This window comes from Guillardia theta (genome assembly GCF_000315625.1).
Source record: "Guillardia theta CCMP2712 unplaced genomic scaffold GUITHscaffold_19, whole genome shotgun sequence".
Classification (NCBI taxonomy): domain Eukaryota; class Cryptophyceae; order Pyrenomonadales; family Geminigeraceae; genus Guillardia; species Guillardia theta.
In genome coordinates, this window is record NW_005434655.1 from 167 (window position 1) to 12943 (window position 12777).

The following is a 12777-nucleotide window of genomic DNA, read 5'->3' on the forward strand; positions in this document are numbered from 1 at the left end:
CTTCTTCAATCTGCTGCATAAACCACTCTCTGGATGCGTCACTCCATCCAGTCATTGCTTCTTGTAGAAGCTCACGTCGTGCCTGCTGACATGTCGAGCGGATGGCTTCTGCGATAGCGTCGGGGGTGCATCCCTCCACAGCCTTGCAAGCCTGGGCTGTCCTGCTGTTCGGATAACGCTTCGCGAAGCTCTTCACCCTCTCGACGAGATCAGCTTCGAGGACAGAGGCATCCACAAGTCCGCTCTGCGTGTATTGGCATGATCTCCGATACAGCAGGTTGCGAACATTTTCATCATACTGAAGAACCATACTTAGAAAGCTATTTGAAGTATACAAACCTCTTGCTTGCAGCTTCCTTGGCGCCCTGGCGGCTTCCCCTACACCTGACGAGGAGCCATGCTGCCGAAAATAACGGCGCGCTGCCGAAAATAACGGCGCCTAAACCCTAAACCCTAAACCCTAAACCCTAAACCATATTTATTATTATTATTATGTGAGTTTATTAGAATGCTAGAATGTTGCTTGGCCTCGTTGTGGGCTTTTGCAATTTGATCCTAGTCTAAAGAGGCGCTCGAGCACTGGGAGTACACGGCCTACAATGCGAACCCTGCTTCTGAGGCGTCTTTCTACTCTCTACTTCTGCTGTCTTCTCTTGGCTTCCTCAGCCTCAGTCAGGAGAGTTGCCTCTCCTCACCTTGGCCTTCGGTCGCCACCTACTCTACCTCCATTCAGCTTCCTCAGCCTCAGTCAGAAGAGTTGCCTCTCCTCACCTTGGCCTTCGGTCGCCACCTACTCGTCTCCATTCAGCTTCCTCAGCCTCAGTCAGGAGAGTTGCCTCTCCTCACCTTGGCCTTCGGTCGCCTCCTACCTTCTCTCCTTACCTTGAGCTCAGCTCAAGCTCGGTACGGGCTCGCCCCGTCTTCTTCCTCGCCCTCGCCTTGCTCTTCCTCCATGTCTTCCTCTTCTTCGTCATCTTCCCTCATCTCCACTCGCAGTCGGTCCTTCTTGTCCACCTTCAGCGAGCAGGCCAGCACATGCATCTCTGCGAATTTACTCAGTGCTATGAACAGGAAGCTAAGAGATCGACGCTCTATGTCGTCGCTCTCCGCCTCCTGCTCAAGCTCAGCAGCTGCCGTTGCCCGTGGCGAGAACGCGCTGCCCCTCCTTGCCTTCTTGCTGTCTCCTTGCACGCGAGTCCAGCGCTTGCTCTGCAGCCACTTCCCCAGCTTCTCCTTGAGAACGTTGCGTCCCACTCCCTGCTCCTCTGGCATCTTCGCCCACTCTCCCAGCGACATGAACTCCAGGCTCCCCGGAGAGTAGAACGTGTCGTGGAGGTTGCCAACGGCCTTGTCCAGGACCAGCTTGATCGGCTCGCTCGTCCCTGCCTCGTTCAAAGAAGCTGCATCTTCGATGACTGCTGACAGCTCGCTGACGAGCTGCATGTCCTCTTGGCTTGACGGAGATGCTGCCTCCATTGTGATCCTCTCCAGGTCTGTAAACTCCAGCCACTCTCCCTCGCTCTCCTCCTGTCGCTGCGCTGCGTCGCGTCGCTGGTGCCCCGCTGACCAGCCGCCTCAGGCTCCTTGTCGAAGCCGACTGCTTCGAGCTTGGTTGCTGCGCCTTCGAGATAGAAGGGCAGCTCCTTCATCATGCATCGAGCATCCTCCGTGGAGCCGAGGAGGATGCATAGCTTGGACCCGTTCCAGGACTTGGTGTTCAAATCCTCCTCCATGTCGATGCCTTCAACTTTGATCTCGAGCCTGTTAGCGATCTCCAACAAGACTCTCTTGACTCTTGCGATAGACGTGTTGCCGCCGTTGCACAGCCCCTCCATCTCCTTCCTCGTGAAGCGACCAGATGCCGCCGTCGACTTGATGATGATCTTGATCTCCTTGCCGTCCTTGCCGCCTGCCTTCTTCTGCAGTCTTGATGCCTTCTTCAACTTATTTCTGGACACAAAGCGATCAGCTGTCAACTCGACTGCGAGCGCCTCTCTGATCTTCGGGTCCTCGCTGAACAGAGTCAGGTGTACTCCCTCCATCGCTTCGCTCTCTCGGAAAGCTCGAAATGCTGTATCATTCGCCTCTGGGCAGCTCGAGGAGACGATCCACTCCACCTCCCTCTGTCTCCAGATGACGTTGGCCCCTACAGCGATGAAGCCTTTCTGACCTAAGCCTTTGTGGACTTGCTGGCCTGGCGCCCCAGCGACCAGCATGCCTGCCAGCGGCTGGAGTTGGACCGCTGCAAGGGACTGGCGCAGCAGCTGATAGCGATAGACGGCAGCTATCTCAGCCGTTGTCATGCCGCCCAAGGTTAGCAGGTGAGTCAGCTCTGCCAAGCTGCCCCCTTTGCCCCAGGGTCCTCTCTTGGCTCGAATCTTGAAAGATCGATCGTGCACGATGCTCACATGTACAGCTGTGAACTTGCGACCATCGATCGCGAAGTCCTCTCTTCCCTGCCAGAGCTTCTCCGCTTGTGCATTGCGGAGGAAGGAAACAGTCACCGGGATCTCCTCAGCACTCGCTATCTCGGGTCTATACGGAGCCTTCCACATGATTGCTTTACTCTCTTGCACTGAGTCTACGACCAGTCCGATCTCTTCGAATTTCTTCTTCAGCTTTTCTTCATGGTTGACATACACCGAGGAGATGCCCAGGAGAGTCATGGAGATGAAGGAAGTCACCTCGTTGCCTGCTGAGGCGGTGTATGTCTCGACCTTCTCCTTCTTGGCTTCTTCAATCTGCTGCATAAACCACTCTCTGGATGCGTCACTCCATCCAGTCATCGCTTCTTGTAGAAGCTCACGTCGTGCCTGCTGACATGTCGAGCGGATGGCTTCTGCGATAGCGTCGGGGGTGCATCCCTCCACAGCCTTGCAAGCCTGAGCTGTCCTGCTGTTCGGATAACGCTTCGCGAAGCTCTTCACCCTCTCGACGAGGTCAGCTTCGAGGACAGAGGCATCCACAAGTCCGCTCTGCGTGTATTGGCAAGATCTCCGATACAGCAGGTTGCGAACATTTTCATCATACTGAAGAACCATACTTAGAAAGCTATTTGACGTATACAAACCTCTCGCTTGCAGCTTCCTTGGCGCCCTGGCGGCTTCCCCTACACCACGCGTGCAGCCATGGTGCCTGAAATAACCGGCGCTTTTCCATGGTGCCTGAAATAACCGGCGCTGCCTGAAATAACCGGCGCTGCCTGAAATAACCGGCGCTGCCTGAAATAACCGGCGCTGCCTGAAATAACCGGCGCTGCCTGAAATAACCGGCGCTGCCTGAAATAACCGGCGCTGCCTGAAATAACCGGCGCTGCCTGAAATAACCGGCGCTGCCTGAAATAACCGGCGCTGCCTGAAATAACCGGCGCTCCTAAACCCTAAACCCTAAACCCTAAACCCTAAACCCTAAACCCTAAACCCTATTATTATTATGTGAGTTTATTAGAATGCTAGAATGTTGCTCGGCCTCGTTGTGGGCTTTTGCAATTTGATCCTAGTCTAAAGAGGCGCTCGAGCACTGGGAGTACACGGCCTACAATGCGAACCCTGCTTCTGAGGCGTCTTTCTACTCTCTACTTCTGCTGTCTTCTCTTGGCTTGCTCAGCCTCAGTCAGGAGAGTTGCCTCTCCTCACCTTGGCCTTCGGTCGCCACCTACTCTACCTCCATTCAGCTTCCTCAGCCTCAGTCAGGAGAGTTGCCTCTCCTCACCTTGGCCTTCGGTCGCTACCTACTCCTCCTCCATTCAGCTTCCTCAGCCTCAGTCAGGAGAGTTGCCTCTCCTCACCTTGGCCTTCGGTCGCCTCCTACCTTCTCTCCTTACCTTGAGCTCAGCTCAAGCTCGGTACGGGCTCGCCCTGTCTTCTTCCTCGCCCTCGCCTTGCTCTTCCTCCATGTCTTCCTCTTCTTCGTCATCTTCCCTCATCTCCACTCGCAGTCGGTCCTTCTTGTCCACCTTCAGCGAGCAGGCCAGCACATGCATCTCTGCGAATTTACTCAGTGCTATGAACAGGAAGCTAAGAGATCGACGCTCTATGTCATCGCTCTCCGCCTCCTGCTCAAGCTCAGCAGCTGCCGTTGCCCGTGGCGAGAACGCGCTGCCCCTCCTTGCCTTCTTGCTCTCTCCTTGCACGCGAGTCCAGCGCTTGCTCTGCAGCCACTTCCCCAGCTTCTCCTTGAGAACGTTGCGCCCAACTCCCTGCTCCTCTGGCATCTTCGCCCACTCTCCCAGCGACATGAACTCCAGGCTCCCCGGAGAGTAGAAGGTGTCGTGGAGGTTGCCAACGGCCTTGTCCAGGACCAGCTTGATCGGCTCGCTCGTCCCCGCCTCGTTCAAAGAAGCTGCATCTTCGATGACTGCTGACAGCTCGCTGACGAGCTGCATGTCCTCTTGGCTTGACGGAGATGCTGCCTCCATTGTGATCCTCTCCAGGTCTGTAAACTCCAGCCACTCTCCCTCGCTCTCCTCCTGTCGCTGCGCTGCGTCGCTGGTGCCCCGCTGACCAGCCGCCTCAGAGTCAGGCTCCTTGTCGAAGCCGACTGCTTCGAGCTTGGTTGCTGCGCCTTCGAGATAGAAGGGCAGCTCCTTCATCATGCGTCGAGCATCCTCCGTGGAGCCGAGGAGGATGCATAGCTTGGACCCGTTCCAGGACTTGGTGTTCAAATCCTCCTCCATGTCGATGCCTTCAACTTTGATCTCGAGCCTGTTAGCGATCTCCAACAAGACTCTCTTGACTCTTGCGATGGACGTGTTGCCGCCGTTGCACAGCCCCTCCATCTCCTTCCTCGTGAAGCGACCAGATGCCGCCGTCGACTTGATGATGATCTTGATCTCCTTGCCGTCCTTGCCGCCTGCCTTCTTCTGCAGTCTTGATGCCTTCTTCAACTTATTTCTGGACACAAAGCGATCAGCTGTCAACTCGACTGCGAGCGCCTCTCTGATCTTCGGGTCCTCGCTGAACAGAGTCAGGTGTACTCCCTCCATCGCTTCGCTCTCTCGGAAAGCTCGAAATGCTGTATCATTCGCCTCTGGGCAGCTCGAGGAGACGATCCACTCCACCTCCCTCTGTCTCCAGATGACGTTGGCCCCTACAGCGATGAAGCCTTTCTGACCTAAGCCTTTGTGGACTTGCTGTCCTGGCGCCCCAGCGACCAGCATGCCTGCCAGCGGCTGGAGTTGGACCGCTGCAAGGGACTGGCGCAGCAGCTGATAGCGATAGACGGCAGCTATCTCAGCCGTTGTCATGCCGCCCAAGGTTAGCAGGTGAGTCAGCTCTGCCAAGCTGCCCCCTTTGCCCCAGGGTCCTCTCTTGGCTCGAATCTTGAAAGATCGATCGTGCACGATGCTCACATGTACAGCTGTGAACTTGCGACCATCGATCGCGAAGTCCTCTCTTCCCTGCCAGAGCTTCTCCGCTTGTGCATTGCGGAGGAAGGAAACAGTCACCGGGATCTCCTCAGCACTCGCTATCTCGGGTCTATACGGAGCCTTCCACATGATTGCTTTACTCTCTTGCACTGAGTCTACGATCAGTCCGATCTCTTCAAATTTCTTCTTCAGCTTTTCTTCATGGTTGACATACACCGAGGAGATGCCCAGGAGAGTCATGGAGATGAAGGAAGTCACCTCGTTGCCTGCTGAGGCGGTGTATGTCTCGACCTTCTCCTTCTTGGCTTCTTCAATCTGCTGCATAAACCACTCTCTGGATGCGTCACTCCATCCAGTCATCGCTTCTTGCAGAAGCTCACGTCGTGCCTGCTGACATGTCGAGCGGATGGCTTCTGCGATAGCGTCGGGGGTGCATCCCTCCACAGCCTTGCAAGCCTGGGCTGTCCTGCTGTTCGGATAACGCTTCGCGAAGCTCTTCACCCTCTCGACGAGATCAGCTTCGAGGACAGAGGCATCCACAAGTCCGCTCTGCGTGTATTGGCATGATCTCCGATACAGCAGGTTGCGAACATTTTCATCATACTGAAGAACCATACTTAGAAAGCTATTTGAAGTATACAAACCTCTCGCTTGCAGCTTCCTTGGCGCCCTGGCAGCTTCCCCTACACCACGCGTGCAGCCATGGTGCCTCAAATAACCGGCGCTCCCTGAAATAACCGGCGCTCCTAAACCCTAAACCCTAAACCCTAAACCCTAAACCCTAAACCCTAAACCCTTAACCCTAAACCCTAAACCCTAAACCCTAAACCCTAAACCCTAAACCCTAAACCCTAAACCCTAAACCCTAAACCCTAAACCCTAAACCCTAAACCCTAAACCCTAAACCCTAAACCCTAAACCCTAAACCCTTCAAATAGCTTTCTAAACCCTAAACCCTAAACCCTAAACCCTAAACCCTAAACCCTAAACCCTAAACCCTAAACCCTAAACCCTGGCCCGTTGTCCTATAGGCCCCTTAGGCCTGGGTGCTTCCGTATTAGGTATTTTCAGTGCCGATGTCCTTCGGGCCCGTCGCAAGTCCGATCCTTATACCCTAAACCCTAAGTACCTGATACCTTCGGGTGTGATGCGGCTTCTCATCGGAGTTTCTGTTAATCAAAGTTAAGTTAAAGTCAACGGCTACTAACTAATAATCAACTACGAAAGATAGTGGGAGAACATATGAAGTGTGAGTAATGAAGGGGTTCCCTACAATCTTGGCAGAGGGAAGGGATTGGTTGCAGCATTGAGTAAACTGCTCCAATCCATGTTGCTGACTCATGTTGCTTGGATTCTAACTTCTCATCCGTGACAACATCTTGGATGAAGCACGCAAAAGGTTTGAGGCGCACAACTGTCTCTGCAGGCCTTGTGCTTCTTCTCAGCTATCAGCTTTCTTGTGGCTCAACCGAATCCAGATGTCCAAAGCATATAGTCAAAGATGGCTTCGGAAACTGCAAGATTTTGAGGCTTCAACTGAGAGGTGGTAAGTCTGAAGACCATACTGCGAATGCAGAAAATTTCAACACCTCGTGGAAAACCACGATCAATCAAAACAGCAATCTTCCTGTCGACATCATGAATTCTCCGTTGGCGACAGAAGAGGAGCGAGAGTTCCTTGAAAATTACGAGAGGGAGACCAATGTTAGTGAGGTTGGGGAACTTGACGACACAGGTTACAAATGGAGTATTTTAAAACCTGGCAGCGGGCATTTTCCCTATCCTCGTGTTCCTCTGCGATATCTTTACAATGAGACTCTAGCGAATCGCGATCCATATATACAGGCTCTCAAGAGAAGTAATGTTTCTGCGAATGAGAACCTTTGGATGCCTGACATGTTGCCAAAAGAGCATGATGATACATTGGACGGCTTCATTGACTATTACAATGATCCAAGCTCTGAAGACAAAGATTCGCGCTATCCTGACTTGACTAGACTTGATGTTTGCCCGGAGGTTCCTCAAGATCCCGAAATATTCGAGTTTCCTGTCTACACAAGAACCAAGCAGCATGAAGAAGCTGCCGAGGAAGGTGACTTCGCAGGAATGGTCCTTGGCTGTGGGGGAAACGATCTCGGACAGCTTGGGGTCGGAGAGGGTCAGCCTGGCGAACCAGCACATGGTAGCATTCCCGAGCACGCACGAGGAGCTGATTTTGGCTATGACGCTCGAGGATTCCCCATTGATCATGCCGGCGACGAGCACTACGGCTCTAACACAGTCCCAGTTGCTCTCGACCGTCTTCGACATGTAGCGATCAAGTTCTTGCGGTGTGGATGGAACCACGCATTTGCACTTGCAGAGGAAAAGGATGGTCAGCAAACTCTATATGGGTGGGGATGCAACATCTACCGGCAAGTAGGTATCGACACAGATGTTCCGATCGATGCCCCGCATCAAATTCACCTTGAACGGGTGAATCAGAATATCAAAGACATTGCTTGTGGCGTCTGCCATTCGCTTGTTCTCTGCAACGATGGATCTGTTTTCTCCTTTGGAGGGAATGTGCATGGACAACTTGGTCTTGATATTCCCTTGGAAAGAAAAATTTTCAAACCTCAACGAGTTTGCTTGCCAGGGAAATGTGTTTCAATTGCTTGTGGTGATTTTCATTCAATGTTCTTGCTGGAGGAAGGAGGTAAGAGATCCTTGTATTCTGAACTCATGACTGATGTTGTGGTAGATCTCTTCGCTTGCGGCTTGAATTGTTGTGGTCAGTTGGGAATAGGAGACTCGTGTGAAAACGTCTCGCGTCCTCTCCCTGTGGAAGCTTTTGATGGTGTAGGGGTGCGAGAAGTGGGTTGCGGCGGGGAGCATACAATAGTTGTGGATCGCAACGAGGGGGTTTGGGCTTTTGGTAGTAATTGCTTTGGTCAGCTTGGATGCCTCAAGCATCCCTCAACATTTCACCCTCCTGAAAGCTGCAAGGAGACTGAACCGGTGAAAACTTGCTTCTCGTTGCTAGACGGGTTTTGATTCTTCGTGGACAAATTTTCAGATTGAAATGGTATTCAGACCCGACAAACCCGCTGTACGAGTTTCAAAGATAATCTGTGGAGTTCAACACACGATCCTCTTGTTTGAAGATGGTGAGCTGTGGGGATGCGGGAGAAATACCTTCGGAGCTGTGAGTAAGAAATCCAATCATTGTGGTATGATGCTTGAGTGTAGCTGGGGCTGACCCATGAGGCGATGGCTTACCACCTGACACCGATCACGCCATGGTGGAAGCAGTTTCACAACTTCAGTCGAGTTCTTGAGGTACCAGGACAAAAACTCGTGAGGTGCTCAACTTTTTCAGGTGGCATGTGGATTCGATTTCACTATTGCAGCCTTGGACAACGGCGATGTGGTGAGGGAGATATTTTTTCATCCTCCTTAAGCTTCCTGAGGCGTAACAGGTTGCTTGCGGCATGAATGATAGAGGACAGTTGGGATTGGGCAACTGGATACGGCCAACTGGTGAACTTGGAACGGAGAATTTTGATGAAATCATGACGTTCGCTACTGCAGAACCAGTACCGATACCTGCATACTGCCAGCGAGGCTTTCACATCGCATGCATGATGGAGACTAGCTTTGCCTATAGCAGCTCTTACAAAGCACACGCCTCCGAAGAGTTTGTATAGTTTAAATGATGATGCTTCACAACTTCACAAACTTCTCCGTCCCGCGCACGTGCTCGACAAGCTCAAAAACCACGCGAAGGCCCAGCAGTCACGTCATCATTATGTCTAGTAGAAGGACACGACGGTGCTTGGGTAAGCATAGGGATAGTAATCTGAGCGAGGATGACAAGAGGCGGAAACTCAGGGAAAACTTACATGATGTGTAGGAGTACGGGTATGAGTATCCGTAGTAGTACGGATCTAGCAAGGTCCATGTCATGCACCACTACCTCAAGACTTGCACGTCTCACATGAATAGGGGTACGCGTACGGATAATACCCACATCCAGGATAGGTGTAGACAGTGGTATCCTCACCATCTGGCATAGACCTTAAAACCAAAACAAGAAACGACGAGCAGACAAACCAGGGGTGGTGATGCTAGTGCCATTCACATTCACCTGCAATCAGCCAGTCATGCATTCTGTCAGTGATTTGCTTCACTTTGAGTAAAGATTTGCTAGCAAATAAGTGTTCTATGAGACTGATGAGTTATCATAAATACTGTAGCCACGCAAGGCTCCATCAGATCTATCATCGTGGATCTAAGACAATAGATACAAGACACTGTTGACATCCATGTAAGCAGCACTCTCAATATCAGTATTGAAGTTTTATGAAGTGGCCTGTGAATGATAGAAAGAGACTAGGGTTTAGGGTTTCACGAAACTCTGGTCGATTCCTATACAAGACAAAAGATCCTCAATAATTGGCTGAAACCACCAATTGGTTCGCAATCAAAATCAAGCAACACAGATTCTTCCCTAATTTCCCTCCATCATATTGTGTTGGGGTCGCCGAGCAAGAAAGCGTCGTGTGTCGATTCCGTAAACCATCAACATCACTCCTAGCCTACATCGACCATCAACATCACTCCTAGCCCACATCGAATTGGTCTCATCTCATCAGTTCCTTCCTCATTGTATTCTTACACGTTCTTCTCCCATCATCACTTACAGTTGCAAGAGCAGAAGCGAGGCGAACCATTGCACCTAGATGACTCTTCGCGCACCCTCCACACCCCTCCTGCCTTCCACCACCCGGTCATTTGGGCTAAAAATAACCCTCATTTGACCCAAGGTTGTACACCCCTTGGCTCCTTGGCGGCCCGCCGGCCGGGCCGGAAATAATCGGCGGACCCGGACTCCGGACCGGGAGGCGGCCGCAACGCCCGGCCGGCGGAATCCGCAGCCTCCGACTTCAATACTCAGTTACTCAAAGTTACTACTTTGAGTAAAGAAGTTACTAAATGATTACGGTTCCGCATCCGACCGTACGGCACTGAGTGCCATCAGTGATGGCCTCGGTGAGTCCGTAAGCCCAGGCTACGGCCGGCCCCGGCTGGGCCGGCTGACGCCGGAGCACAACCTGGCAACTTCAAGTTTGTTAGACTTCAAGGTACCGTTGTGCCAAAGTCAGCGGCAGATATACTATCAGTAACATCGACTGTCACGGGGCCTTAGCCGAGTCAGTGTAACAAGATCGGACAGTTTTTGTTCACTGTCAAGACCGAGTTTCATTGCCAAGTTGAATGCACACAAAACCAGAACTTACGGAATCAGTGACAGTGACTCCGATGGCGGAACCGAAGGAGCACACCATGGCATCATCACTGAGCCTGTGAGACTGAGATACTACCGGCGTGTATGCCCCCTCTTCGTCACACGTACTACCGTGATTGCGGCACTGTCCGATCACCTCGGACTCGGAAACACGTACGGTAAGAGTCTTGGTTTAGGAGCCTGAGTTTTGTTACCGTGACTTGGCGCTATCTGACGGCCCGGCACGCCGCCGCTGGCGCCGCCGCGGGCCAGTTTCCGACACTGAGTGGCCCTCAGGCTGGGTCACTTCAGTTTTCAAGTCACTCCCGGAGGCTCGGACCCGGCTGACCGGCCCATGATTGAACGGCTGCCGCTGCCATGATGCCAGGCTATCCACCCGATCTGACCTCGTACTTTCCAAGTTTAACTTAAGTTTGGCACTAAGTAAAAGAACGGCGGTCACTGACTCACCGGCGATCATTGCCGCCAAATTCACTGACTTGTCACAGATCGGACGGACCGTACTCAGTCTAGTTCCTCATCCGATGATCTGCAAGTCTGTCAGAACATGCTGTAAAATGCTACAAGGCTTGGTATGCTCCCGGATGCACAGCTCCTTTTATTTCGCTTTTCACATTGCTATAATTAATTTTACTGAACGATGGCAGAGGCAGTTGCAGACTCGCTGGACAGCAATTGTTAGCCAACATATCAAATGTCAAGAAGGAAGCTCACTATTTCCAGTTGGGGGGAAGCTTTCCAGCGGTTTTGTAATAACGTCCAAGCCTGTGTACACGAGATTCCTTGAAATTCTCGTTAGAATAGTACAAATAATGTACAGGTTAGGATACAATGAGAATAAGACGGAACTTGGCATCACGATCTTTTCTGTTCCTCTCCAAGTGCTTGCGCACTGAAACCGCCTTCTTGATTAAGCAATAAAGATCCTCGGGAATCTCCGGGGAGAGGCCTGCGCAGATTCATCAATGAAACAAAACGATGGGGCGTGAATCTGTTTACCCTGAGACTTGAGAATACGGAGGATTTTGCTTCCAGTGACAGACTTGACTTGAGCAATTCCATGGGAGTCACGAAGCATCACACCAATTTGCGAAGGGGTCATGCCCTTCTTGGCAAACTTGGTGATCTGCTCGACAACTTGGGTCGGAGAGACCTTGTTCAGCCATGAGGGGGCTGATCTCCTGTACGGCTTGGCCGAACGGGAGATACCCTTACTGCGAATACATGGGTCAAGATCGCCAAAAATTGTAAGCAAGATAAATCATAGATTCAAGCAACAGAAAGGGATAACTCCATCTCAACTTGTACTGAACAACCAAAACATAACTTCATCACCAATACGCTAATGAAGGCCTCATCAAAATGCTCCGGTGACAACTGGTCACCAGTACTACATAATGACATAATCTCACATCAGCCGACATCCATTACAAGAAAGGAAGATCGCTGTAATTCCTTGCTAATATTTCAATCATAAAGTAATCCTCATCGAAATATGAGCATGAAGATCTCTCATGTTCATCATAACCATCCAGACAACCGAATGCTAAGATATGTCACAGCACCTCGCTCAACCCATATTCCTTTCGTCACTTTGTACCAGATACGTCATATGTGCACCAGATGCTGACAAGCATGTATATGTATGTAAACAATCAGAACAAGCGCTATTCTTCCATGTGCATACGTCCAGGGAGGGGGAAAAGGCATACCCTTTGCTGTGCATGCGGCCCATGTTGGCGGCTGATGGTAGACGTTCGCACGAGGCCTCGAAAAAAAATAAAACGGTTTCCGTTAAACTACCCCAGAGAGAGTTAGGTCGGAGAAGGGGTGGGGGTACATGATTCACGGAGTGGTCTTGGAAAATATCTATATCGTATACACTTGATGTATGCGTTATACATGAGTCACTTTGAAGCGCCAATGATACCAAAGGGCTGGGTGGTGGGTTGCAAGCTGGGTACTTGTTAGCCTCTTTTTCAGTCTAAATGACGGGTACTCAAATAGAAACCACCGGTAGAGAAAATTGAAGTTTGAAAAATTCTTCAACCACAACTATCCCTTGCTTTGATAGATTAATACCAGACTTATAGAATTTGCCACCTTTACCCCCATGCCT

General features: G+C 51.5%; 5 protein-coding genes across 5 annotated transcripts; 1 reads left to right on the plus strand and 4 right to left on the minus strand.

Moving 5' to 3' along the window:
• Nucleotides 1–894: 894 nt before the first annotated feature.
• Nucleotides 895–3041, minus strand: GUITHDRAFT_105033 (hypothetical protein; the record flags this gene model as incomplete). The annotated part of the gene is made up of 2 exons (XM_005835873.1): nucleotides 895–1493; nucleotides 1568–3041. 2 exons carry the CDS (start codon nucleotides 3039–3041, stop codon nucleotides 895–897), a joined length of 2073 nt encoding a protein of 690 aa, XP_005835930.1.
• Nucleotides 3042–3044: 3 nt separating this feature from the next.
• Nucleotides 3045–4750, minus strand: GUITHDRAFT_151569 (hypothetical protein). Its single transcript, XM_005835874.1, has 3 exons — nucleotides 3409–4750; nucleotides 3344–3372; nucleotides 3045–3184 (listed from the first exon to the last, which is right to left on the minus strand). Exon 1 carries the CDS (start codon nucleotides 4673–4675, stop codon nucleotides 3836–3838), a length of 840 nt encoding a protein of 279 aa, XP_005835931.1. The 5' UTR covers nucleotides 4676–4750; the 3' UTR covers nucleotides 3045–3184; nucleotides 3344–3372; nucleotides 3409–3835.
• Nucleotides 4751–6751: 2001 nt separating this feature from the next.
• On the plus strand, nucleotides 6752–9057 carry GUITHDRAFT_136157 (hypothetical protein; the record flags this gene model as incomplete). The annotated part of the gene is made up of 6 exons (XM_005835875.1): nucleotides 6752–8066; nucleotides 8112–8368; nucleotides 8427–8555; nucleotides 8600–8689; nucleotides 8730–8780; nucleotides 8830–9057. 6 exons carry the CDS (start codon nucleotides 6752–6754, stop codon nucleotides 9055–9057), a joined length of 2070 nt encoding a protein of 689 aa, XP_005835932.1.
• On the minus strand, nucleotides 9041–9819 carry GUITHDRAFT_151572 (hypothetical protein). Its single transcript, XM_005835876.1, has 3 exons — nucleotides 9348–9819; nucleotides 9253–9297; nucleotides 9041–9209 (listed from the first exon to the last, which is right to left on the minus strand). Exons 1-3 carry the CDS (start codon nucleotides 9421–9423, stop codon nucleotides 9163–9165), a joined length of 168 nt encoding a protein of 55 aa, XP_005835933.1. The 5' UTR covers nucleotides 9424–9819; the 3' UTR covers nucleotides 9041–9162.
• A 1419-nt stretch (nucleotides 9820–11238) lies between these two features.
• Nucleotides 11239–12411, minus strand: RPS13e (small subunit ribosomal protein S13e, cytoplasmic). Its single transcript, XM_005835877.1, has 5 exons — nucleotides 12371–12411; nucleotides 11658–11872; nucleotides 11489–11607; nucleotides 11373–11440; nucleotides 11239–11322 (listed from the first exon to the last, which is right to left on the minus strand). The coding sequence occupies exons 1-5, from the start codon at nucleotides 12391–12393 to the stop codon at nucleotides 11289–11291; spliced, it is 459 nt and encodes a 152-aa protein (XP_005835934.1). The 5' UTR covers nucleotides 12394–12411; the 3' UTR covers nucleotides 11239–11288.
• Nucleotides 12412–12777: the final 366 nt, after the last annotated feature.